The sequence below is a fragment of the Anastrepha ludens genome, chromosome 5 (genome assembly GCF_028408465.1).
Source record: "Anastrepha ludens isolate Willacy chromosome 5, idAnaLude1.1, whole genome shotgun sequence".
In the NCBI taxonomy this organism is placed as follows: domain Eukaryota; kingdom Metazoa; phylum Arthropoda; class Insecta; order Diptera; family Tephritidae; genus Anastrepha; species Anastrepha ludens.
This window is the reverse complement of record NC_071501.1, coordinates 95862974-95887465: the sequence shown is the minus strand read 5'-3', so window position 1 is coordinate 95887465 and position 24492 is coordinate 95862974. Positions and strand designations below refer to the sequence as shown.

The following is a 24492-nucleotide window of genomic DNA, read 5'->3' as shown; positions in this document are numbered from 1 at the left end:
TCACAAACAAACCGCCGTCCAAGGCGAATTTATTATAGGTGACAGCAACCACATATAAGTAAAACCCTACATGTATTTGTTATTGCCTTTGGTACAAGCATCAAGTCAAAATAAAATACAATACGAATGTAAACATACCAATACATACAAACAAAGCATATCATTTTGACGTAAGCCATACCTACGGCGAAAAATTCAGTTGGGTGAATGCTGTCACCTATAATAAATCCACCTTGCCGCCGTCATAAGCCTGTTTACGTCAGCCAACCAGGTGATTCTTTCAAACTCGTTGAGAGCCAGTTAGCGGTTTGTTATTGGCCCCACCTTCTGAATTTCACCATGCCTGGGAACATAACATTAAATGAAGTTATTGTGAACATAAATTTGAGGGAAATCGATAGGAACACGGCTAAAGGCAATTGGTGCTTTCGACTTTTACATCGATTGCTTAGTATTTGTACTATTAAAGAGTAGTGAAAATTTGCGGTATTTGGTGGCGTGTAAATTTAATATTTTGATTTTGAGTTTATTAAAAATGTCAGACAGTGAATCCGATAGCACCTCAGACAGTGGTGATAGTACAAGTTCATCATCAACCTCTTCGAGTTCAGATGAGTCCACACCGAGCACCAATAAAAAAAGCGTTGAAAGGGACTTTGCATCTCAGAAGGCGGAAAAAAGTGAGAATCCCATATCAGCAGATGGGGTGAAGGAACTTAAAAATGTAGCAGAAAAAAATGACTATAACTGCTCATCTGACGGCGCAATAGTAGAAAACCAAAACAAAGGAAAAGAGCCAGCTTCAAAAGATACCACAGATTCCGCAAATCCAGAGAAAAGCACTCAGTTACATGGGGCGAGTTCTACAGATAAAGATTCAAATGGAAATGAAAAATCGGAGGAGCTAGAAGAGGGGGAGCTGAATAATGACGATGGAACTATTCAAGATGTGCAGGGATCAGAAAAAGACCCTGAAGAAGTTCAACTTCCTAATGTTAATCTGAATAATGAAAAAGTGGCAGAAAAAGTGAATGCGAGTGATTCGCTTGGCACATTTATTGGAGATCAAACTGCAGTTAGCCGTCAGGAAAATGTTGACGATAATTTCAATAAGGTTTTTAAAAATTAAAACAAAAAATATACGTATATTAGTCATCTAATGAAATTTTGCATGTATTTTCAGCAAAATGAAAGCAATTCTGCCGAAGAAGTAGCCAAATCAAATGCGGACCAAAAACATAAAGACGCTAATGAGGTACCTAACACGAAATTTGGTAGCAGTACGCGAAGTGTGCGGGAACGTTCACATTCCCGTGATCGAACAAAACATCGGCGGAGGAGTCGTTCGCAGAATCGTGCCTCTTCACGACAACGTTCACGATCGCGATCGCGATCCCGTTCTCGCAAACGTTCACACCGATCTGCATCTTTAGCAAGGCGACAGGAACAACGTAAGCGGCGTCATGCAGAGCAAGAGCGACGCGAAGATGAAGACCGCAATAAAAAAAAACGTGAGAATTCAACAAAGCAATCTACAACGTCCTTATCCGGTAAAGAAGGGTTCGATTTCGATGGCAAAGAACGTGAGAATGACAATGCTACAGTTACTGATCCAAAAGCAAAGATTACTGAGCGTCAGCGTCGAACTGTCGATTTATTGACATCGCGTACTGGTGGAGCTTATATACCACCGGCCAAATTACGTATGATGCAAGCGGAAATAACAGATAAAGCTTCAGCCGCATACCAGCGAATTGCTTGGGAAGCACTGAAAAAATCAATACATGGTTACATTAACAAAGTAAATGTCGATAACATTGCTATTATTACGCGTGAGCTTCTTAAGGAGAATATTGTACGTGGACGCGGCCTACTTTGTCGTTCCATTATACAAGCCCAAGCGGCGTCACCTACTTTCACGCATGTCTATGCAGCTCTGGTATCTATAATCAATTCAAAATTTCCTAATATTGGCGAGCTACTACTTAAGCGTTTGGTAATTCAATTTAAACGCGCTTTTCGTCGAAATGATAAGGCGGTTTGTTTGTCGTCTTCGCGTTTCATTGCTCATTTAGTGAATCAGCGAGTCGCACACGAAATTCTTGCCCTGGAGATACTGACCCTATTGGTAGAGTCACCAACAGATGACTCCGTAGAAGTGGCTATCGCTTTCCTCAAAGAGTGCGGCATGAAATTGACGGAGGTGTCTTCGAAAGGCATAGGTGCCATATTTGAAATGCTAAAGAATATATTGCACGAAGGAAAATTAGATAAGCGTGTGCAGTATATGATTGAGGTGGTATTTCAGGTGCGAAAGGATGGCTTCAAGGATCATCAATCTGTGATTGAATCATTAGAGCTGGTAGAGGAAGATGATCAGTTTACACATCTGCTAATGTTGGACGAGGCCACAAATCTGGAGGACGCTTTAAGTAAGTTTTAAATTAAAGTATGGTAAGCTTATGAAAATATTTCTTATATTTGCAGATGCCTTCAAATTTGATGACCAGTATGAAACTAATGAAGATAAGTACAAAGGTCTTAGTAAAGAGATATTGGGCAGTGATGCTAGTGGCAGTGGTACTGGTTCTGGTTCTGGAAGTGACTCTGAAAGCGAGTCCGGGGATTCGTCGGGTTCTGAAAAGGTAGAGCGAGATGGTAGCCAAGGCACCGCCGGTGACATCATCGACAATACTGAAACTAATCTAATTGCTCTAAGGCGTACGATTTATCTCACAATTAACTCGAGTTTGGATTATGAAGAATGTGCTCACAAATTAATGAAAATGCAGTTGAAGCCAGGCCAAGAGATTGAGCTTTGCCACATGTTTCTTGATTGTTGTGCAGAGCAGAGAACCTACGAAAAATTCTATGGATTGTTGGCTCAACGTTTTTGTTCAATTAACAAAATTTACATTGCACCATTTGAGGATATTTTTAAGGATACCTATCAGACAACGCATCGTTTGGATACAAATCGTTTACGGAATGTGAGTAAATTTTTCGCGCATTTACTATTTACAGATGCTATTGGTTGGGATGTACTCGAATGTATTAAGCTAAACGAAGATGACACCACCTCATCCAGTCGAATTTTTATAAAAATACTTTTCCAAGAGTTAGCCGAGTACATGGGATTGGGGAAACTAAATACTAAACTTAAGAATGAAGTTCTGACGGAGAGTTTGGCAGGTCTATTTCCTAAAGACAATCCTAGAAATACACGTTTTGCAATTAACTTTTTCACATCTATTGGGCTGGGAGGTTTAACTGATGAATTAAGGCAGTTCTTGAAGAACGCACCGAAATCTGTGCCTGCCATTAATGTTGAAATATTGGCAACAAAGCCAGTTGCGAGCAGTTCCTCAAGCTCATCATCGATGGAATCATCCTCATCGGGGTCATCAAGTTCCTCGGAAAGCAGTTCTTCATCCAGCGATACGTCAGATTCAAGCGATTCCGATGAAGAGGACAGGAAAAAGAAAAAGCGCAAAGCTAAAAATAATTTGAATAAGAAGAGCAGTAGGAAGGAAAGCAAGAAGACAAAGAAGTCGAGAAAAACTAAATCAAGTAAAACTAAACGAAAAGTAAGCGATAATGAAAGTAGCAACAACTCGGAAGATTCATCCGACTCGAAAAGCAGTGCAAGCGATGGAGATAGTAGTGATAGTAGCAGTGACAGTGACGATGATAAGCGTAAACGCAATCGGAAGCCGAGAGGTAAGAAACCTAAAGATACATCCACCAAGAAACACAAGGCACAAGTCAACAATGCGGAAAAGTTAAGAAAAAATGAGCGAAAGGGCAATGACAAGAGACGTAATGAGGATCGCCATGCTGACAAATATAAGGAACGAAATGTACGAAAGGATAAGTCGTCTGAAAGAAAGTACGAAGAAAGAGATGTAATGCGTGACCGAAATGAACGTATCAAAGCGCGAAATCGGGATTTAGACGAGGATCGTCGGAAGGATCGCGAACGCAGACGCCAACGCAGTCGCAGTCGCAGCCGCAGCCGAGACCGCAACCGTAAAGAGCGTGATTATATTGATAAACGTAGTGTGCGATCAACACGAAATTCGTCCAAAGAGCGTGGATAACTGTTAAAGCTACACCATTAATTACGCTGAAATTAAATTGACTTTTTAAAACATTGTGGACTTTTTATGTTTAATGAAAATGATATCCTATTAAGTTAAAGATATTTCAAAATGTATTTTTAATGCATTTTTCAGGAAAAAGCTGTAATTTTTTTTCAGAGAATTTATCTACATCAAGTAGAAAATCGTATTGGAAATGTTCATGGCATGCAAATCCCGCTGTTGGTTTTATACTGTAGGTGTTTTTTTACTATCCATAACATTACGTATTTCAACTACTGAAATCAGCTCGTTTGTACGCCTTAAATTATTGTACGCCGCCTCCCAAAGAGGGTCGAATTCGTCTGCATTTATTAAACGTTTAAATATTCGACGCAATTCTTCCTTGGTACGTAATTTCGCGAAATCACTTGGGGTAAGTCCAAAATGCATAGGTATATCCGGAGAAATAACATCCTTGACCGTTGTGGGCTCGTCTGCAAACTCTGGGTCGAAGGGTTTCAAAGGCAAAGCCTCAACTGGTGGCTTTGTTCGATCTTGACACATAAGCCGGTATGTTGTGTCTTTGTTATAAATATTTGGTGGCATTTTCGATATATTACCAATTTTTGGGATAGGATACTGGACGTGCAATAATTTCCACAGCTCTTCATATTTGATGCACTCTGAAGGTAAGCCCTCGTTCTCGATTAAGTTGAAATGCCGCAATGCTGGAGTTATCTTATGCGGGTTTAAATGAACTCCTTCTCGATACAATATTTCATATATTTGATTCCAAGTTAAAAGGCCAGTTTTTTTAATGTCGCTTTTTTCCAATGCCAACTTCAAATCTTGCATGTGCAAGGTGTGACGATCGAATAGACTCTGGCGTATCTTATTTAAATTTCCTATAGCTGTGATTAAAGGACTTGTTCCTTCACATTGATCTTGTAACTCAATCAGTGCTTTCACATTACATTCATTTGGTTTAGAGGGTGCACCAAAAGTCATATCTGGTGTTATATGATTTTCTCTGAAAAAAGCAAGTGATTTATCAGGTAACAAAAAAACTAGAAATAAAGAAATTTTTTTGGAGTTGGCTACAAAAGGATACCCTCATGCAAAGGCTCCTCCAAAATAAGTTTTTAGAAATATAAAAATTGCGATAAAAGAACCACTACTTCGTTCGCATGAGAGGTGATTCTGTGCTAACGGAGCGAAGCGGACTTACCTATATGTATAAGGTGGCGCAAAATAAATCACCCCGTCAGAAGATTTATATTGGGTTGGGGAATAAGTTCATAGCGTTTTTAAATTTTCTTTTATTTTACAACGATTAGTTTGCTGTTTGGCAAAGAGTAAGTATCAATCGGTAGAACTCTTTCTGCTCTACAAAACTATGTTAATTGTATTTTTGAGTAATTTTTCTACTAGTTTTGGGGCTTAGAAATGCAATACCCAGGAGGCGAAAATCAAAATTTTAGACACCTGCTCTTCTTTGCTTTTCGTCGAGGTCAAAAGCTGCCGAAGCAGCCCGGGACATTTGCGGAGATGTCATAGACGAGTCTAAAGCACGTCAATCATATTTGACACTTGCGAAATAAATCTTAAAATGTGGTTCAAAGACCTGCGTATTCGTCGAAAGAATACTAATAAAAAAATAAATAACAGAAGGCTACTAAAGTATTAGTACTTCAACTTTGTAAGATATGCCATACCCTCGTATATTTATAAATAAGAGCGCTTATTGTGCCTCCTAAATACAAAATATTTATATTGGAAGTTAAGGCTAGGCAAATATTGACCAGTTCGGTTGTTGTTGTTGCATCACCACACCGCCACATGTACGGCGGGTGTTGCTGAAGTGACAGTCCTTGGCCGGATATATAGTAAATCCGGGTCGTTCCGGTAACGTAGATCCGACTGTCGGGGGAACGGTGAGTTCGAACGGCAACAAGTTCGGTAAGATTACTCTCTGACATTCAATCCATTCCGTAAATCTGAAATCAATTATACCTGTTAATGCTTCGCCCCAAATGACCCAATGTTCTTTCAAGGTACTGTTTTTGTGCCTTGCTTACAACAATTAGACTATCACATTGTTCCATGGCTCTTTTAACATATTTTCCATTGAAGTCAACATCGTAAACTTGGCCAAAATTGTTGTGCCGGTCAAATGGTTTAGTGTAACTATGAATGTAAATTTCAAGTATTAATTTAATTAACTAAAGTTTTTGACTTTTTCTATTTCATACTGTCGCCTTATTTGTTCCGAAGGTAAGTAGTGGCCATGACTTATAATATACTTCTCATGCCAACGTACATAATCGCGGTTCACTTCATCTGGAGATTTGCATGGAAACATAAGATTATATAAGGGTTCCGACCTCTGTGTAGGTTCGCCAAATGTCGTACTTTCGTTGGTAATGTACTCGGGCTTTGAATCCACTTGAAGAGCTTTTCCAAGTTCTGCTTTCTTGGAGTACATATTTTCGGCAAACTTTTCACGGAACACAACGAATCTACTCTTTTGTAATTCTGGGCTGAGCAATTCTTTTAAATTTTCTTCAGGTATGAATCTTTGGTTTGGCAATAGATCACCACGCATAGCATTGTATTTCTGTAAGCATTTCGTGTGCATAATACTTTCAGCTGCCTCGTCGATCGAGTACCTTTTCAATGCATCCTCAGCTGTTTCCAATATTTTAGTGCATATTCCCGCAGCACGCAACGTCGGATTGCGATCCACGTATTTGCCGCAGTTACTCATTTTTCTTTAGAGCTTTGTTGCAAAAAAAAAAAAACAAAATTAATAAATAAAAATACTTTTAATAATTTATGTCTGAGTATTCGCTATTGCATTAGATGAAATTTTTAATTGTCAGATCATTTGATATTCAAATAGTTTTGTTCAATTTGTAAATGAATAAAAAAGGAAGGCCCTAGTAGCCAGCCAGTGTGATAATTAAGTTAGGGTTGTATTGTATATATCCCATATAAATAGTAATAATAAGAATATTTAAAGTATAAACTAGTTTTAGTACTCATTTTTTCGTAAAATAAACACAGGTGTGTTACCTTTTCGGTCAGACTCCAACGAGAGAACACATAACTGAATCTACCGTTAGCTGTTGTTGCAGAAGGCTGTTAACGGATAACCTAATGAAGGCAAAAAATATAATAAACCAAATTTCTTTTGACAACAAAAATTATGTCTTTCAATATTTTTTGAATTGGAGGAGGATTGTTGATGAAGTTATAATCCGCCACAGACTGTTAAGCTAAGAGAGAGAGAACATTTTTGAAGTCCTCTTTGACCTCTTAGCCCTCGCATGTATATATTTTCTTGGCGTTACATCGACGCTTCAAGGATACGAATATTTACTCAATACCTCTTAAGAAGTAGTCGATACCACGTAATCGGTTTTTGTACGGAATTTAATTAATCGTATGTTCTGCTATCGACTCATCACTAATCAGCAGTTTTCATATCGATGTTTGTTTTTAAATTCATTTGCATTTAACATTTAAATACTGGAATTTTTGTATCGAAACAAAGCATTTTTCACATTGTTAGTCGATCTTATTAATTAAACTTACTATTTCTGTATAAAATGCGTCGGAAACGAAATCGAAAGAGTTTACCAATTAATTTGTTGCGGAAGCAACAGCGCGAGCAGCGGCATTTAGCAGACGGGAAGAAAAAGCCTCGTCGAAGAAATCTTAACAAAAAATTAGATTCTGAAAGAAGAAATCACGAAGCATTGGTTCGAACCACCGAAATTCACCTGGAAAAAATTTTGCAAGCTAACGAAGTGCTTTCAGATATACCGTACGATTGTACACCACAGGAACTCATGGGCGAGGTAATTTCGTTTTTGGACGTAAATAATGGAAGAGGCGTCCTCATTAAATTTTCCGCCAGAATCACTTATAAATTTTACAATAAAACAACTTTCATAAATAGTACGAAACCTAATTTAAATGCTTGCTTTATATATTTCTCTTCAACGATATTTCAGTACAAGATGCCAATACGGTCGCAAAAAAGCTAATTTCTAAGCTTCTTCTGGGGGTTTTATAGGGATCCTAGGAGGTTGGTATTTTCATAGTTATAATGGTGTGATCTTGCTCTTTCTATTAGGCGTGATGGGCGGAGCCACGCCCCCTCCCCACCCGCCTTGCATCCAAATATATCGTGGTAGTAATGGAAAGTTTAGCCAAATGGAATCAAGCATTTTATTACATTTTTATAATCACCGAATCAACTTATTAAATGGCCCTTTAGGCCTTAGTGGCTTTGAATCTTGTTTTCTTTCAAGGATAAGCTGATACAAAAAATCGTGTTCAAGTTCGTAAAGTAATTTCCTACATCAAATATTTCAATAATATTTAAGAGATATAACTACCTTGAAATTGAATTAATAAATCTATTTATTTTTTGCCGCCGTAGTGGGTTGGTGCGTGATTACCATTCGGAATTCACAGAGAGGTCGTTGGTTCGAATCTCGGCGAAAGCAAAATTAATAAAAACATTTTTCTAATAGCGGTCGCCCCTCGGCAGGCAATGGCAAACCTCCGAGTGTATTTCTGCCATGAAAAAGCTCCTCATGAAAATATCTGCCGTTCGGAGTCGGCTTGAAACTGTAGGTCCCTCCATTTGTGGAACAACATCAAGACGCGCACGCCACAAATAAGAGGAGGAGCTCGGCCAAACACCTAACAGAAGTGTACGCGGCAATTATTTATTTTTATTATTATTTATTTTTTGCTTACATATTCCTGAAAAACGCTTAAATGTTTCCGATAAAAATAATTATTTAACGACTGCGCTGCAGGAGAGTGCAGAAGAATTTTTTGTATATTCTTTTACGTTTTACTTGAGACTTACATGACGGTACACGTCTTAAATACATTCTATTCATAATAGCATATGATTTTTTCGTTTATAAAATATATATAAATGGCGCATACACCCTTTATTTTGGGTTTGATAGAGCTCCTCTTCCAATTTTCGGTGTGCGTCTTCGTGTTTTTCCACAAATGGAGGGATTTGCAGCATTATGCCCTTTCCGAACCGCAGATGGTTTTTTATTAGGGGATTTATCATGGCAGAAACACTTACAATTGAAGGTTTGGTATTGACTAGACTTCCTAGACTAGACTCGACTGTTTTGTTTAGTTAATTTTAAGTTTTTTCGATAAATTTTAGGCATTTTTTTTCTTGTTACAAAAAAGCAAAATTTTTGAAAGTTCTGCTATTTCTGGTAACGCCACTTTATAGATAATTAGTCAAACTTTAAAAAAGTCTTTATTTACTTGCACGCCTGGCTTGAAGGAATGTCCTGGAAAAACTACCTCACGCGATGTCAAATATCTTCGCTATATAAAATTTTATGTTTCTTTGTAATATATGCGTTTTTGAAGTTCATGTACAAAACGCAAATAAAGATGTAAATGTTCTTCGTCTAATAGTTCCGTCAAGAAATAAAATTATTTGCGTTTGATTTATGTCCATGTCAGGTTGTATGAATTACTGGAAAACACGAACAAGCCGAGTTGTTGTTGTTGTTGTTTTAGCAACATAAACATTCCCCATACTTACATACGGGGAATGCTGCTGGAGTAACAGTCCTTGGCCGGATATAAATCCGGGTCGTTTAGGTAACGTAGAACCGACTGTCGTGGAAACGCCGAGTCTTTTAGCTCAGTTAATAAAATTAAAAGTTGTAGTGGTTATCCATTTGTTCTTTGTTATCAATTCCCTTGATAATCAGTTCTAGTTCAAAAATAATATTTGTATATTCGCTCCATTCGGATTTAGAATTCTTTACTTTTGCACTTCATTACTTAATTTTTGCTTTAAATGTTTCGTTTTTACTCTTAGATTGCGATAGCAAATGGTTATGCGACAACAATTTATGTTGAACGTGATGGCTTATCAACTCTGACCATAATTGTAAGTAACGAAACCAATGTATTTATCTAACTGTATATCATAATTTGAAATGATAACTTAATTTATTTAACGATCAATACGGTATTTCCCTCGGCGCTTATTTATGATAATTTTATACTTTGCTGATATTAAGTTAAAATAACTCAGTTGTGCCATTTACAGACTGTCTAACATAAGCGTATATTTAAAATCTATTGCGAACATAATTGGTTTGAGAGATCCTTTTAATAGCAACAATAACATGATTTATTCTACTATATTCATGTTGTTGTTGTAGAGCAGTTCATTAAGCTTTGCCAGTGCGGTGAAGTCACCGATCGTCCTCGTCTAGCCTATCAAACGGTAGGCTCAGAAGACATGCTGTTTCGACAGGTTGCCTCCAGAGGAAGAGGTTTGTTAGGTGAGTGGGTGTATAAAGACATTGTTCTTGTTGTTTTAGCAGTATAAAGATTACCCATACATATACGAGCCATACTGCTGAGGTGACAGTTCTTGACTGGATATGAATCCGGTCCTTACGGTTACGTAGAAACGACTGTCGTGGATACTTCTTTTTAAGAAGACATGTGAATAGGTGGTTAGTCTCGGCCTTCATAGGGCGGACATATGTATATTGAGTATGTCGATTCTAGATAGGTAGGAGTTTACCCTGCTCCAAAATTGGGACCGTAATTGAAAAGACTTTACACGAATCTCACGAGACAGCTGAAGCTCATCATCTTCGATGGCACTATGATGACGGCACTCAGAGGTCCGTAGTTAAGAAAGGTAGTAAGAGACTCCCGATGTATGTGGTTTAATGCCTGTCTTTATACTGTCCGATCCAATATTTTTTTTCTTTCAGAGGACCAACCATGCCTCGTTTTTCTTTTCTCTTATATTAAATATAAACAATCTAAGCTTAATTAACATATGTCCAGAAATTACAAAAAATCGATTTTTTTCGATATATATTCGAAGTATAGTATCTTAAAAATATACTGTGAAATTTTCATGCGGAAATTCCCAATATTATAGCTTCTACAGCCCATTAACTAGGTAGAGAGCGGTCCGCGCGGATTCTGTACTTCATACAGTTTTTAATATTCTTCGACGCGGTTTTTTTTAAATATTCAGAAGTGTTTTCTCTATAAATTTAAGTTTTGATATTTTTATTAAAAAAAGTTATAAACATAATTAAAGTGTAACATTAAAGTACCACAAATTACAAAACTTTTCGAAAGTCATAAATCCGGCTCGACAGATTAGAAATAGTAGAACTTTATTTTACAACATTTTTTTTTTTATTTTTTACAGATCCATCAATATATCATGGATAAATGAGACAGACCGTGGAGTAACTTTTTTTTCATTGTACTTTGGCTCATGTGATCTTTTATATACAAATTTTTTTTAAAGAAAAATTAAAACAATTTGTTTTAAGTACTAATAAGCAATGTCAAACATTTTTTTATATTTAGGTATTTCTATTGTTACCTCTTCTAAAAACAATTTTTCTTTTCGCGCATTTGTGGCGCTGCTGGACGTATGTAACCCCTTAAGGGTAGATAATCCGTCATAGCTTTTAAATGCTATCGAAAATAAGTAAGGAACTGGTAGTTTCGATCCGGACGGAACTTTATAGTGTTATAGTAGTTTGTAATATCAGAAAGTGATGGTGATTTTTTCTCATCTCAATATTAACTGATCCTAACAATATTTCGGGTCTAAATGAGGTGGGAAGCAATATGTGTACCATGTTTGGCCGAGTTTCCTTAAGGGGTTATACGCAGTTATGACTTTCAAACCAATCGATTTTTTTTATTGCATTTTTGTAATGTACATATATTCAAAAGTATACGCACGAAATTTGAAGTAGATCTAAGCAATACTTTCGGAGTTATACCTAAATATGTACAGATGCCTCGGCCTATGTGTCAACCGGTATTGAAATTTTAAACGTGTTTTTTTCAAAACGGCATTTTTCAAGTCGGTGTACACGATATCTCGAAAACGGCTTGTTTGATCGGTCAACCGTTTTAACTCAATCTTTAAAGATACATTTTCTAGTAATTAATTGTTTCTTTTGTAAATCTGGTACTTATTTTCCATTTTATAATCAATTTACGGCCAAATTTTAACGTAAAAATCGAAATCATTTCTTTTAAAAGCTGCCATTTTGTGAAAATTCACTATTTTGATTAGCCGAACGATTAATTACTAGATAATCTAGAATATTAACAAAATTTGTTTGGTTTTTTGATTTCAGATAATCCAATCCTGAGTTACGATGTACACCGTAAATCGTCTTTTTTTAAAGGAGGTTCCAGAAATCGCTTGCAGCGCGCTCTATAATCAACATTTTCATAAATAAAAAATTTTGTTACGTTCTTGAAGGATGCTTTTATAACCGAAAAAACATTTTCAAATTAAAATATTCTGAAGTTTCTTCAGGATAAATCCTTGACAACCCGTCTTTTATTTGCTTCATAATTGCGTATAACCCCTTAATTCGTTGTCGAGATAAACGCATTCACTCAAAAGTGGGCGTGGCACCGCCCATTTTTCCAAATTTTACTTGTGTTATATTTCTTTTTTGGGTGTATCAAATGTGGGTTTTTGTTTTCTTTTCGAAAATTAGTATTTTATGGAAGGTAGGCGTGGTTATTGAGTGGTTTGGCCCATTATCAACCTACCCTGGTCAAAGAATAAAAATATGTGTGTGTGTAATCATTGAAATATATATATTAATTTTTGCTCAATTTTGCCAATAATATATTATAATAATAATGTTCGGATGGACAATCGGGTAGACATGGCGAAATCGACTCGTCTCATAAATCTGAGCGTTTTGGTATATATGCGCTTATCTATGTCGATGCTCTTACATACAACCGTTATGTGAACAAAATTAGAATACCCTTGGGTACAAGTGGACGCGGTTATAAAGAAAGTAGCAACATCTATTTGGCCACTCCAACCCTCCAGATTCCCACAATAATCATCTTACATATACGAGTATGCATGTATGGATGTATGATGTATGCAAATTGTGCTATTCTTTCATAAGCCGCAAATTGTTTACGCAAACCTATTTATATAATCACTTAGCAGTTTACTCTTGAAATTGGGCCACTATGACAATGCTTTTGTGTTACTGTAAAGTTAATTTATTGGATGGAAACGTACAAACAAAGGCGTCTATGGTTTGCTTTGAAGTTCCTAAAACTAGAATTCAGAACGAGATGGACTATAATTTTAATTAATTTTTTATGTGAATATAAACTTATATTGCACACTGATCGAAATCGGCCAGATAATCAAATCAATGCTCTTTAATTGTTGTTCCTGACAAAATGTTCCTCAATATGTTCAATATATAGGCTTGGGAAAAAATAAATCCATTAAAGGTTTGTCAAATGGTTAAAACTGTTATATGGGCGATCTTTAGCTCCTGGGCGATGCTATGACTACTAATATGCCGGTCAACTTCGATTATTTCTATGATTTTATCGACATTTACTTTAACATCAAAAATGCCTGAACGGAATCGACGAAACCAATTTCAGCGGCCTGACTTGCATTTTCGCCTTTATCAAAGAAAACTGTAAAATGTACCGAATTTTCTCTTTGTTGACTTCCATTGTTAACACCCTTTAACTCACAACTAAATGGAACAAACAAAAAACAGCAAAATATAAACTTTAAATTGTTTTCTCGATACTTTACGAGATATCGATCACTACAGCCATCTACCGAGAAAATAATGGATTTCTTTTTCCACAAACGAATTTAAATGCCTGCAAAGATATTTGACTTATGTATAAATATCATAGATAGATCAAGATATGTTTGGGATGTTTAGAAAACAAGGCTCTGTTCGAATTTTTTTTAATAATCCTTATATGCAGATGATTTTTGCGTATATTAAAAGGTCTATTTTTTAGAATAGGAACAATACTGTTGATAAGGCAGTTTAACTCCATGACTCTTCGTGTACCTTTTTAACAACTGTCAAATATATAGACATTTTCCCCTTAGGTATAATTAAGTCCAAACATGCAGGTTGTCATCAAAATCGTTATCCACCCCTGCTATTACAACTATACTCCATGCATACAGATGTCTAACTATGATGTCAAAAGTCCAGTCTGCGTAATTTCATCCAAATTCAAAACATATTTGACTTAAAATCCACCCGAAGAATTTTTAAATAACTTTTGTTTTTTGTTTTCGATGTCCCTCTTGAAAGAGTATATCTCATACCATAATTATATGTATGGTTTTAGTTGTTGTTGCTGTAGCAGCTCATTAAGTTTTGCCAGAAAAAATGATGTTTCGGCAGGTTGCGTCCAGAGGAGCGGGGTGTTGGGTGAGTGGGTTTATGAAGATATTTTATTGTTGTTTTAGCTGCATAAAGATGGCCCATACATATACGGGCCATACTGCTGAGGTGACAGTCCTTGACCGGATATAAATCCGGGTCGTTCCGGTTACGTCTTTTTAAGCAGACATGTGAATAGGTGGTTAGTCTCGGCCTTCATAGGCCGGACATATATTGAGAATGTTGATTCTAGATAGGTAGGAGTTTAACCTGTTCCAAAATTCAGACCGTAATTGAAAAAAACTTTCACGGATCTCACGGGGCAGCTGCAGCCCTTCGTCTGCGATGTCACTATGATGACGACACTCTGCGGTCCGTTGTTAACAAAGGTAGTAAGGGACTCCCGATGTATGTCGTTTAATGCCTCTATCAGGGCCGTAGAGAGCATATCCGGGCCCCGGGGGAAAATTGCAAATGCCTGCCCTTTCCAATTATGGCTAATTCATATAAATACGTATAATCTCGAGTTCGGGCCCCTCTGAGAGCTCCGGGCCCGGGGTAAAAAGTTCCCGATCTCCCCCCCTCTCGTCGGGGCTGGCCTCTATACTGTCTGATCCAGTAGTTGCAGTCGTGTCTGGTCCTGGGTCTCGTCATTGTAATCGAAGAGATGTCTCCTGTTTCGTGAAAGTTAGGAAAATGAGAGAACATCACCCTGCGGCACTCCTTGCTTTATCATCCTCTGTTTTGAGATATGGTCTCGAAAGATGGTAGATGATTGCTGATCACACAAGTAGTTTTCGGACCCCCTCTTCAGCCCGCGATTTTGGTCAAGCCCACGATTAACCTGTATATTTATGACGGTGAGGGATCACGGCTTGAGTAGAATATCATAGCAGCCGGTCCTACGTGCCGGAATAACTTGTTTCTTTTTTCCGGCCAAGGTCTGCCGCCTCAGTAAACTAGCGCTGTCTAGTGCGTTGAATCTCTATTTGTGTTTAGGAGCCTAACAGACTCCAAGTACTTACAGACATATCAGAATTTCCGAAGGAGGAACCGATCCGTGTAAAGAATAAGTCTGGTAAATATTTTTACGAGGGGTGCCTTTTATATTTCGGGATTTGGCGACCCTGGTGTTGCAATCTGGCAACTGACAGCTGTATCGCAAAGTTTGACATTTTTTGGCTTTTACGTACCCAGAACGTTTTGAAATACCAGCGCTATTTGTGTTGTTTACAGTAACTTAAAAGATTCATCTCGGTCCAAAAATGGAATTAATCGTGAACATTTTCGTGCGATTATTTTTTACAACTTTCGACGTGGATTAACTCAGCAACATTGCATGGAGGAATTTAATTCATTTTTTGGCGATGAAGCTCCATCAAGGACCAGTGTTTATCGATGGTATGGGGAATTCAATCGTGGTCGTTGTTCACTCCAAGACGCATTTCGTGAAGGTCGTCCAAAATCAGTTGTTGTTCCGAAAACCATTGATGCTGTGCGCGAACTGATATTGCAAGATCGTCATGTGACCTATCGTGAGATTGAGACAATCTTAGGCATTAGTGGGACCAGCATACATTCAATATTGCATAAACATTTGACTGTCAAAAAAATTTGTTCGCGTTGGACACATTTTGTCAATCGCTCAAAAAAAAAAAGGCTTGTGTCGATTGGTCGAAGGAAATGCTCAAAAAATACGATCGCGGGGCTTCGAAACACGTCTATGACATCGTGACAGGTGATGAATCATGGATTTACGCGTATGCGCCCGAAAGTAAACAGGTATGGGTGTTTCAAGATGAGCCAAATCCAACAAAAGTTGTTCGCGCACGAAGCACTTCCAAGCAAATGGTCGCTTGTTTTTTCGGAAAAACTGGACATGTCGCAACCGTACCACTAGAACAACGCAGAACTGTAAATTCTGAGTGGTACACAACCATTTGTTTGCCAGTTGTCTTCCAAGAAATTAGGAAAACCAATCGCCAAAAACGGATCACTCTTCACCAGGACAATGCGAGCTCTCACACATCGGCTCAAACAACTGCATTTTTGAGCACTCAAAACATCGAATTAATGGGTCATCCGCCGTATAGTCCTGACTTGGCACCGAATGACTTCTTTTTATTCCCGTACGTGAAAAACAAACTGAGAGGTCAACGTTTTTCGACACCTGAAGAAGCGGTTGCGGCATTCAGAATGCATGTTTTGGAGGTTCCTCATTCAGAGTGGCAAAAGTGCTTCGACAATTGGTTCAAACGCATGCAAAAATGTATAGATCTTCATGGAGAATATTTTGAAAGCAATAAAGTGATTTTCGATGATTAAAATTTGTTTTTATTCTCTAATCCGGACATATAAAAGGCACCCCTCGTACATATATAAACGACCTCCCGACAAATATATTTACAGTTTTATAGCCCGTTAAATTTTAGTACAACAAACAAGCTTCAACTGTTGATTTTTTACAATATTTTGAACATTGAGCCCCAAAAACTGGCCACTTTGATGTAATTTAAAAAAATTTTGTCAAAGTTTCGGAATTTGCGTTAAATGGTTTTTGCTTAGTACGGCGACCGAATGGCTTCGTGCGTTACTACCACTACAAAGTGCATAGGTTCGAATCTCCGAGCATGAAAAACTGAAATGATAGAAAGAAAAGTTGTTTCTAAAAGTGGTCACCGCTCGTATGATGCGTTTACAATTTTGCAACGGGATCTATATGAGAATATACCGTAGAAGTACGAATTAATCGTTGCTAGGGCAAGTATACTCCCTACCTACAATATTTAATGATTTTAAAGTGAAGTTATTCTCATAAAAATCGAATTTACTTGCATTTTCGCACTGTTATTGTGTAAAACTCATTACCTAGCGAATTCTGCGAAGTGTTTCACTGTAGTAATCAACAAAAGACGATAATTTTACACAATAATTTTTCTATGAATTAATGAATATGCAGATATTTTAAACGCTTTAACCCAACAATGAGCAGACCCATGCGCAGACCATGCAATCACAAAAGAAGTGAGTTCAACTTTGATTTGATCGAGGCCAATTAGACTGAAATTAAACTTAATCTAATGCAAAAGCATTAAATGTAGGTTAGAAATTTAAATTATTTAAATAATTTGTTTTATAAATAACTGTTTACACTTTAATTGACCTGTAGCAATGTAGTTATGTGTGTAGTTATTTATAACATGCCATATAATATCAAGCATTCTCTTTTCTGCGCATTCACCATTGTAGCGTTTTTGTCTGTTTTTACTTTTTCTGATGATTTATGCTGCAAGTTCAAGGCTTCGAGCCACACGATGCTGTGATATGAAATTCGATCGCTTAAACATTAATGAATATGTGTTTTCACATACTTACACATACGCATATATAATATATGCATATGTATATGCAATTATCGCGTACATCCTTTGTTAGCCGTTCGGCCGAGCTTCTCTTCCATTTTTGTGGTCAACGGCAGATGGTTTGTTTTTAGCAAAAACTTTTTTTCATAGCAGTGCGTTGTCCCGCAAGCAATTGGTTGACTGCATTCGCTACTATTTGATGTTTTATGTTTAATAATGGGTTTCGAACACGAGACCAACCATATGGCGGTAGTCAAACTCAAGCCTACTTGGCTACGATGGCTGCTGTATATACATATTTAGGTTTTTGTTTTATGAGCTTTGCTTGAATATCACAGATAGTTTAGCGTCCCTGCAGAGAAATGCGCTGGTTTGGAGCTGTAAGTCGTTTTTAGTGAAGTTGGAATCATAACAAGTTCTTTTTCGTACAAACAACTGGTAGATAAACAATATTAAATGTTTCTCCTTTACATAATGTTTTCGATCATTTTTAAATAGTGGAGTAATTTCGCAATGATTCAATTTCAAATACAAAAATCATGATTTAAATGGCTAATAAAAATAGAAAAAAAAACGAGATTGAACAATGCGCTATCACAAATCCGTCTAGATCAAAAATATCTCTTCCTTTTCTGACTTTCTATTAAAAGCGCTTAAACGCACACAATTCTTACACGCGCATACCTTTTCCAATGTACACAACCAACCGATTCCGATTGCCCCTTTTGGGACGAAACCGTAACGTTAGATCCCATTCTATAATTTGGTCGAAATCTGGATATCTCCAGACAACAATTCTTTTGATTCTCTCACGCACTTGAATTTTTAAGTAATATCCTTACTGTATAAAAATTGTTCAAAGCCAGCGACTTGTTAAGAGGGTCTAAATTTTCAGCTTATGTTTACCACTGCTTAGTTTAGCTATAAGCATTAATTATTCAAATAAATACTTAACGCTAGACCTTATTTAAACTACATTTGTTTGGTTATCAGACACCCAATGGCCCATGCTGCTAGTGTTGCTGCTTTCTTATAAAGGGGTTTTCAATAAGGGCGGGTAGATGTTGAAATGGAATAAAATGGCGTTTGCTGTGTGGCACGTAGCGCCGTCCTGCTGGAACCACATGTCGTCTAGGTCCATATGGTTCAATATGGGGCATAAGAAATTGGAAGGGCCACCACGTCTACCGAAAAATGGGCGCAATGCGCGCAACGTTTGCGTTAATGAACACTCATTTTGATAATAAAGTTTTATCATTTGAATGTGCTGTTCAATCGTGTAAATTGCCATGATGATTTGGCATAATCAACTGAATAATAAACAAAAGATTTGACAGATGTCACCAAAACAAAATGGCTGCCACAGGGCGCCAAAATCGACCCGCGCCAATTGAAAACCCCTTTACTATATTTGAATAATTTGTTATTCAAGAAATTTAATAATAATAAAAATTAGAATAAAAAGTAAATAAAAAAGTTAGAAAATGTGACTCATAAAATTCAATTATGTTCCTGTGAAGTAATAAAGGGTGATCAGATTGGATGGAGTTCTTCCAATAGGGTTATTTTGACAGATCTCTCCTGACTACTGTCAAAGTAAATACAATATTCATTGACGCTGCATTATGGAAAGACTTACGCCTTAACTAACAACGTTTACATATCGTACAACTGTATTACGAAAATCGATGCTCTTTGAAAAGTATCCATCGCGCTCTCAGGCCAACTTATGGGGTACAGCGATGAGGCCCATTTTTGGCTTAATGGGGACTTCAATAAGTAAAAATGCCGTATTTGGGCTGAAGAGCTGACGGAAGCCATTCAAGAACAGCCATTACATGCATTGAAAACAGCCGTATGGTGCGGCCTATGGCTGGAGGAACCATCGACCCATGTTTCTTCAAAGACGAGGCTGGCGCCAATGTAACAGTGAATAGGAAATGCTATCACGCCATGATAAACGACTTTTTGATGTCGGAAATTGAAGTCCGTGATCTCCACAACATTTTGTTCCAACAAGACGCTGGCGCTGCTTGCGTGAAACAATGGATTTACTGCGTCGTAGTTTCGGTGAGCAATTTATTTCTCGTCTCGGACCAGTGGATTGGCCACCAAGATCGTGGGTTATCACACCTCTGGACTTTTATTTGTCGGGGTATGTAAAGTCCAAATGCTTTGTGGATAAACCAACTTCGAGTGAAGCTTTCGAAGTCAACGATACTGAAGTTATTCACCATATATCGGCCGAAGCCCTTCAACGAGTCATATCATGAATGGTTCTACACAAAAATAATAAAGATTGCCCCATCAATTTGAATTTTCGTTCTTTTGTTTTAATTTAAAATCCGATTCTGGATAAGTAGAAGTTTAACCTACTCCACTATCCAAAACGTAATTGAACTCATATCACACGGGCCTTACGAGGCAGCTGCAGCTCTTCGTCTGCAACGGGTGCTGGTTGGCGAATTCGACGACCAATAACTGCGCCCACTTTCCAAATAACGATTATAATTTATAATTATAATTTTTAAAAGTGCAGACAATGTGATTTAGGATTTATGATAATTTTCGACGATCGGAGCAAAATTTACGTCATAAGTATGATATTTAAGCGCCCATTGCTGCAGGTCGAGTTTCTTTACCTGCTCGGCTTTAAAGCGTTTTCCGAAAACTTCGGATAACACAAAATCAATATCTTCTGGACTCGTCGTTTTGGAGTTTTGCACAGTACTTCTTCACTTTTGTGTAGGCAACCTTGGGACCGTTTTGTGTGTGTGTTTTTTTAAATAGCTATTAATCTTACATTACTAAATTGCCCGATTTTTGTTTAGCGATTATCAGTTTCCTGGCATCCATGTACTACGAAAAATTGAAAAATCGAAGAAAAGAATCCTCTCAAGGGCAGATTTTTTTGTTTCAGATGTTTCTGTTGCGAGTACTAATATATTTACAGCGCAAAACAACTGTTTATACGTATCGTCCAAAAATTCTTAAAAACATACCCATTTTTAGTGATTAACCTTACTCTCCGTTGAACTGTTAATGAAAAAAAGCTGCAAAGAATAATTCAAAAGAAAGAAATTCCAAATTAAAAGAGGTAGGCGTGGTAACACAAATTAGCAAAATTCATTCCCCTCTCGGATGCAGAACAAATTTCGGTGTTTAAGCGTTTCCGCAAGCGTTAAACGGTCGGAGCAAAATAGGAAAACGAGTTTCACGAATTTGAAATATATACAAGCTAGTGTTGGTTTAAGGTTCTTTACTCTTTATGTAACAAATTTCACAAGATCAGCTTTTCCCTGCAGGGGTACTTATGGAAGAAGATGACAGCTAAAAGCGCTCAGCTATCACAACTTGTTTGAGCCGAGCACGTTTTCAATGCGTATCTCATAAATATACGTATTTAATGTACTATATATGTAAGGCTACATAAAATCATACCTGTATATGAATATGTGTATGCATGTATGTACGTATGTATGCAAGTATGTTTGTATATCCAACAACTATTATACAGTATAATCTCGATAATTCGGACAATTAAATACCAGAGGTTGTCCGAAATATCGAATTTTCCGGATTATCGAGTGGGTTAAAAATTTAATAGAAATCAGTAGATCAGTAATTAAATGAAATAAACTTTTATTTAATCTTAAATTGATTAATATTCAATGAGTTATATGTACATATATTAGTTTTTATTCGGCCGTAAAATAAATCAATATATTCGTTTGCCGCAATTTTGTTTCATTTCTCTTTCTGAAGGTAATATCTCTGAGACTCACAAGTTTTAAAATGTTTCCGGATGAAAATTCCTGTTCCTCTGCATATTTAATACAACTATCAAATGCGACAATAGCTTGAGAGTGCGAAATTTTAGGATCTTGACTTTCATTTTCGTCAAGACTGCTGTTCTCGTTATCTTCTTCCTCAATCTCGTTGATATCGAAATCAGTGTCGTCATTCAACCACTCAGTAATCTCGTTATCATTATATACATCAGGGGATATTTCAACAAGAAGATCAATTATTTTAGTTGAGCTGCTGGGCCGTAGCATCGCAAGAGGCAAATCATCATCTGAGTCCCATTATTCGTCATAAAGAATTTTGTTAAAACATTTTCTGAGCACGCGTTCATCCACATTTTTCCAAGCATTAGACGATAAAAAAGCCACATCTTTTAATGTAAAGTTTTTTTAAGATTCCGGGAGATTGCTCGTTGGGCTGGACAAAAGTAGAGACAAAAAACTCTTCCGATAGTTTGTCTTTAAAATTCGGATAGCATTTTGGTCCATTGGCTGTATAAGAGCCGTGCAGTTTGGTGGCAAAAACATAACATATATGTCCTTATCGACATCCGACAGTGATTGGGGATGGCAAGTTGCATTGTCTAGCAGTAAAATGGCTTTGGCTGGTAAATTCTTTTCCTTTAAGTAACGCTTTACTTCTTTAACGAATGAGTTTTCAAACCAATTTTTAAAGATTTGCTCTGTCATCCAAGCATTTTTGGTATGGGAGTACCCAAGCGGAAGGTTTACATTTTTAAACGCTCTGGGGTTTTTGGCTTTCCCTATCATGAACAATGGAAGTTTATGTTCTCCGGATGCATTACAACAAACTAGAAGTGTTACTCTTTCTTTTCCAATTTCGCGCCCGGTGCGGATTTTTCATTATGCAATGCAAGAGTTTTTTCTGGAAGTTTTCTCCAAAACAAAGCAGTATCATCTGCATTATAAACCTGATCATACGTAATGCCCATTTCTGCAATTGTCTTTCGCAATTTTTCAATAAAGGGTTGCACAGCAGTAGAATCATTGGAAAGTTTTTCGCCAGATATTTTTAAGAATTTAATTCCATATCGGGAACGAAAATTACTAAACCAACCATTACTAGCCACAAATTCCACACTTTGTCCGTAAATTTGGGAACAGAATTGTTTGGCCTTTTCTTTGATGATTTCCGAGGAAATCGGTGCATTGTTTCGTCTTGCGTTTACAAACCATTTATACAAGTGGTCTTCCATCTTTTCAAACTCCGCAGGTCGCATAGTTTTACGCTTTCCAAGGCCACATTCTGTTCTAGCAATGTAACTGCAAAATATAATCAAAGGAGGGTAAACTTTTCCTACAAAATGTTTTCGTTTTTTACCTATCAATCTTTAATCCACTTGATTTTATGTCCGAAATTGTAGATTTACCTACATTGTATTGCGCAGCTAGCTGTCGAATTGACTGTCCTTCACTTAGTTTCTTAAGAACTTCTTTTTTCTGGTCTATCGTTAAAAACGTATGTTTTTTCTTAGCTGCTGGTGCCATAGTTAAATTTATACAGTCCCCAGTTAAAGAAATTATGGAGTTAATGTTTGAAATTAGCTACTGAACTACACGTTACGCAAATATGCTTATGAATATGAACTAGGAGGCTGACGAGCACTTAAACGCACTATTCACGCAAAGTAGTTAGCAGGGGAGGATTATAAAATAAAATAAAAAATAACGGAATTCCTTTTTATTTTAGCATATTCACTGGATAATAAAGAAGTGTCCGAATTTTAGAGGTACATGAATACGTGGTGTCCGGATTACAGAGACTTCTATAGAAAACGTTTTGGTGTCCGGATTACCGCGCTGTCCGAATTATCAAGTGTCCGAATTACCAAGATTAGACTGTATTATGACAATTAAGAGGTGGCGTGACTTCGAAGGCATGTTCTTTTGCACCTTCGAAGTTAGAGTATGATGTATGCCGCAATTTTAAATTTCCATCGATAAAACAAAAATATTTCTTAGTTATATTTGATTGTTAGATAAAGTTGGTTTCATTCATTAAATATACGTTTTTTTGTTTTTCATTATAAAGAAAACATCCAGGCATAAAATGCATTTAGGTATTACTAAGACTTTTTATGATATCAAACGGCTTTATTAATGTTTTTTTTTTTCTTCTACCATTAGTTGCCTCAAAAAAATCCAACAATTGCAAATTTAAAGAGAGCGATCGAATCAACTGCACGTGTACAACATAAACGAGAGCTGCGTGAGCGTTATGAAAGCCGACGCCGTAGACGACGTACGAGTGTGTCTGAAGAAACTGGAAATGCGAGCAATAGCAACGATGACTCCGTCAATGCCGACAAACAAGCAGCAGCATATCAGAATTGGCAGCAGCAACAATTTCGACAGCAGGTTGAAACTACAGCGGCTTGGTTGGCGGCCAACAGAAGCACGGGAGAACTCGTCTACTCCACAACGCGCTGCGGTCATCCACATCGTACGACGGTTTCATGGCGATTTCTTTGGCGCGCCTACATGTTGATCGACGTTCAGACGAAAACGCCGCTTTACGACGAGGACGGACGTAAATTATTGATTGATTGTGACATTGAGAACGGTGCGACTTTACGATTTTGTAAACGTGAAATTTATATGAAACGTCGCCGGCAATAATTAATAAGTGTGCATTAGTGTGTGTAGTGGCTACTTTATAACGACTAATAAATAAATTACATAGAATAAAAAAAAAAAAAAGTAAAAAAGAATCAATCCACAATTTGATGTTGGAAGGGCTTAGAAGTGCAAAACAGAAATACAAAAAACACATAAGGCAAGCTAACTGTTTTAAACGCAAGCTTCAATAACTCAGAAAACTCAAATGTTAAAGCGATTTAAGGTTTCCATGTCAAACGCCACTTCACCGCAACCACCGCGCCGCACGAAAAGTAAGAAGTTAAAATCAAAAAATCTTCTAAAAAGCTTATACAGCAGCCATAAAGTGGTATTGTTGTGTCGT

The 24492-nt window shown here is 37.1% G+C and overlaps 3 protein-coding genes across 4 annotated transcripts; 2 read left to right on the top strand and 1 right to left on the bottom strand.

Annotated features, from left to right (window-relative positions):
• Window positions 1–440: 440 nt before the first annotated feature.
• Window positions 441–4218, top strand: LOC128863456 (pre-mRNA-splicing factor CWC22 homolog). Its single transcript, XM_054102618.1, has 3 exons — window positions 441–1114; window positions 1184–2432; window positions 2488–4218. The coding sequence occupies exons 1-3, from the start codon at window positions 536–538 to the stop codon at window positions 4098–4100; spliced, it is 3441 nt and encodes a 1146-aa protein (XP_053958593.1). The 5' UTR covers window positions 441–535; the 3' UTR covers window positions 4101–4218.
• Window positions 4219–4261: 43 nt separating this feature from the next.
• LOC128863457 (uncharacterized) lies at window positions 4262–6926 on the bottom strand. Its single transcript, XM_054102619.1, has 3 exons — window positions 6335–6926; window positions 6096–6269; window positions 4262–5112 (listed from the first exon to the last, which is right to left on the bottom strand). The coding sequence occupies exons 1-3, from the start codon at window positions 6847–6849 to the stop codon at window positions 4329–4331; spliced, it is 1473 nt and encodes a 490-aa protein (XP_053958594.1). The 5' UTR covers window positions 6850–6926; the 3' UTR covers window positions 4262–4328.
• Window positions 6927–7540: 614 nt separating this feature from the next.
• Window positions 7541–24149, top strand: LOC128863075 (uncharacterized). Of its 2 annotated transcripts, XM_054101993.1 has the most exons (3): window positions 7541–7945; window positions 9967–10038; window positions 23658–24149. In XM_054101993.1, the coding sequence occupies exons 1-3, from the start codon at window positions 7694–7696 to the stop codon at window positions 24147–24149; spliced, it is 816 nt and encodes a 271-aa protein (XP_053957968.1). In that variant the 5' UTR covers window positions 7541–7693. The 2 variants fall into 2 exon arrangements, with proteins under 2 accessions (XP_053957968.1, XP_053957969.1); XM_054101994.1 differs by lacking the exon at window positions 9967–10038.
• Window positions 24150–24492: the final 343 nt, after the last annotated feature.

Excerpts from the sequence above, each read along its gene's own strand:
- LOC128863456 (XM_054102618.1), top strand. The coding sequence starts at position 536 with ATGTCAGACAGTGAATCCGATAGCACCTCAGACAGTGGTGATAGTACA. Across the intron at positions 1,115-1,183 it reads TTGACGATAATTTCAATAAG|CAAAATGAAAGCAATTCTGC; the intron begins GTTTTTAAAAAT and ends ATGTATTTTCAG. Across the intron at positions 2,433-2,487 it reads AAATCTGGAGGACGCTTTAA|ATGCCTTCAAATTTGATGAC; the intron begins GTAAGTTTTAAA and ends TTATATTTGCAG.
- LOC128863457 (XM_054102619.1), bottom strand. The coding sequence starts at position 6,849 with ATGAGTAACTGCGGCAAATACGTGGATCGCAATCCGACGTTGCGTGCT. Across the intron at positions 6,270-6,334 it reads TCGGAACAAATAAGGCGACA|TTACACTAAACCATTTGACC; the intron begins GTATGAAATAGA and ends TTACATTCATAG. Across the intron at positions 5,113-6,095 it reads TTGGGGCGAAGCATTAACAG|AGAAAATCATATAACACCAG; the intron begins GTATAATTGATT and ends TGCTTTTTTCAG.
- LOC128863075 (XM_054101993.1), top strand. The coding sequence starts at position 7,694 with ATGCGTCGGAAACGAAATCGAAAGAGTTTACCAATTAATTTGTTGCGG. Across the intron at positions 7,946-9,966 it reads CACAGGAACTCATGGGCGAG|ATTGCGATAGCAAATGGTTA; the intron begins GTAATTTCGTTT and ends TTTTACTCTTAG. Across the intron at positions 10,039-23,657 it reads TATCAACTCTGACCATAATT|TTGCCTCAAAAAAATCCAAC; the intron begins GTAAGTAACGAA and ends TTCTACCATTAG.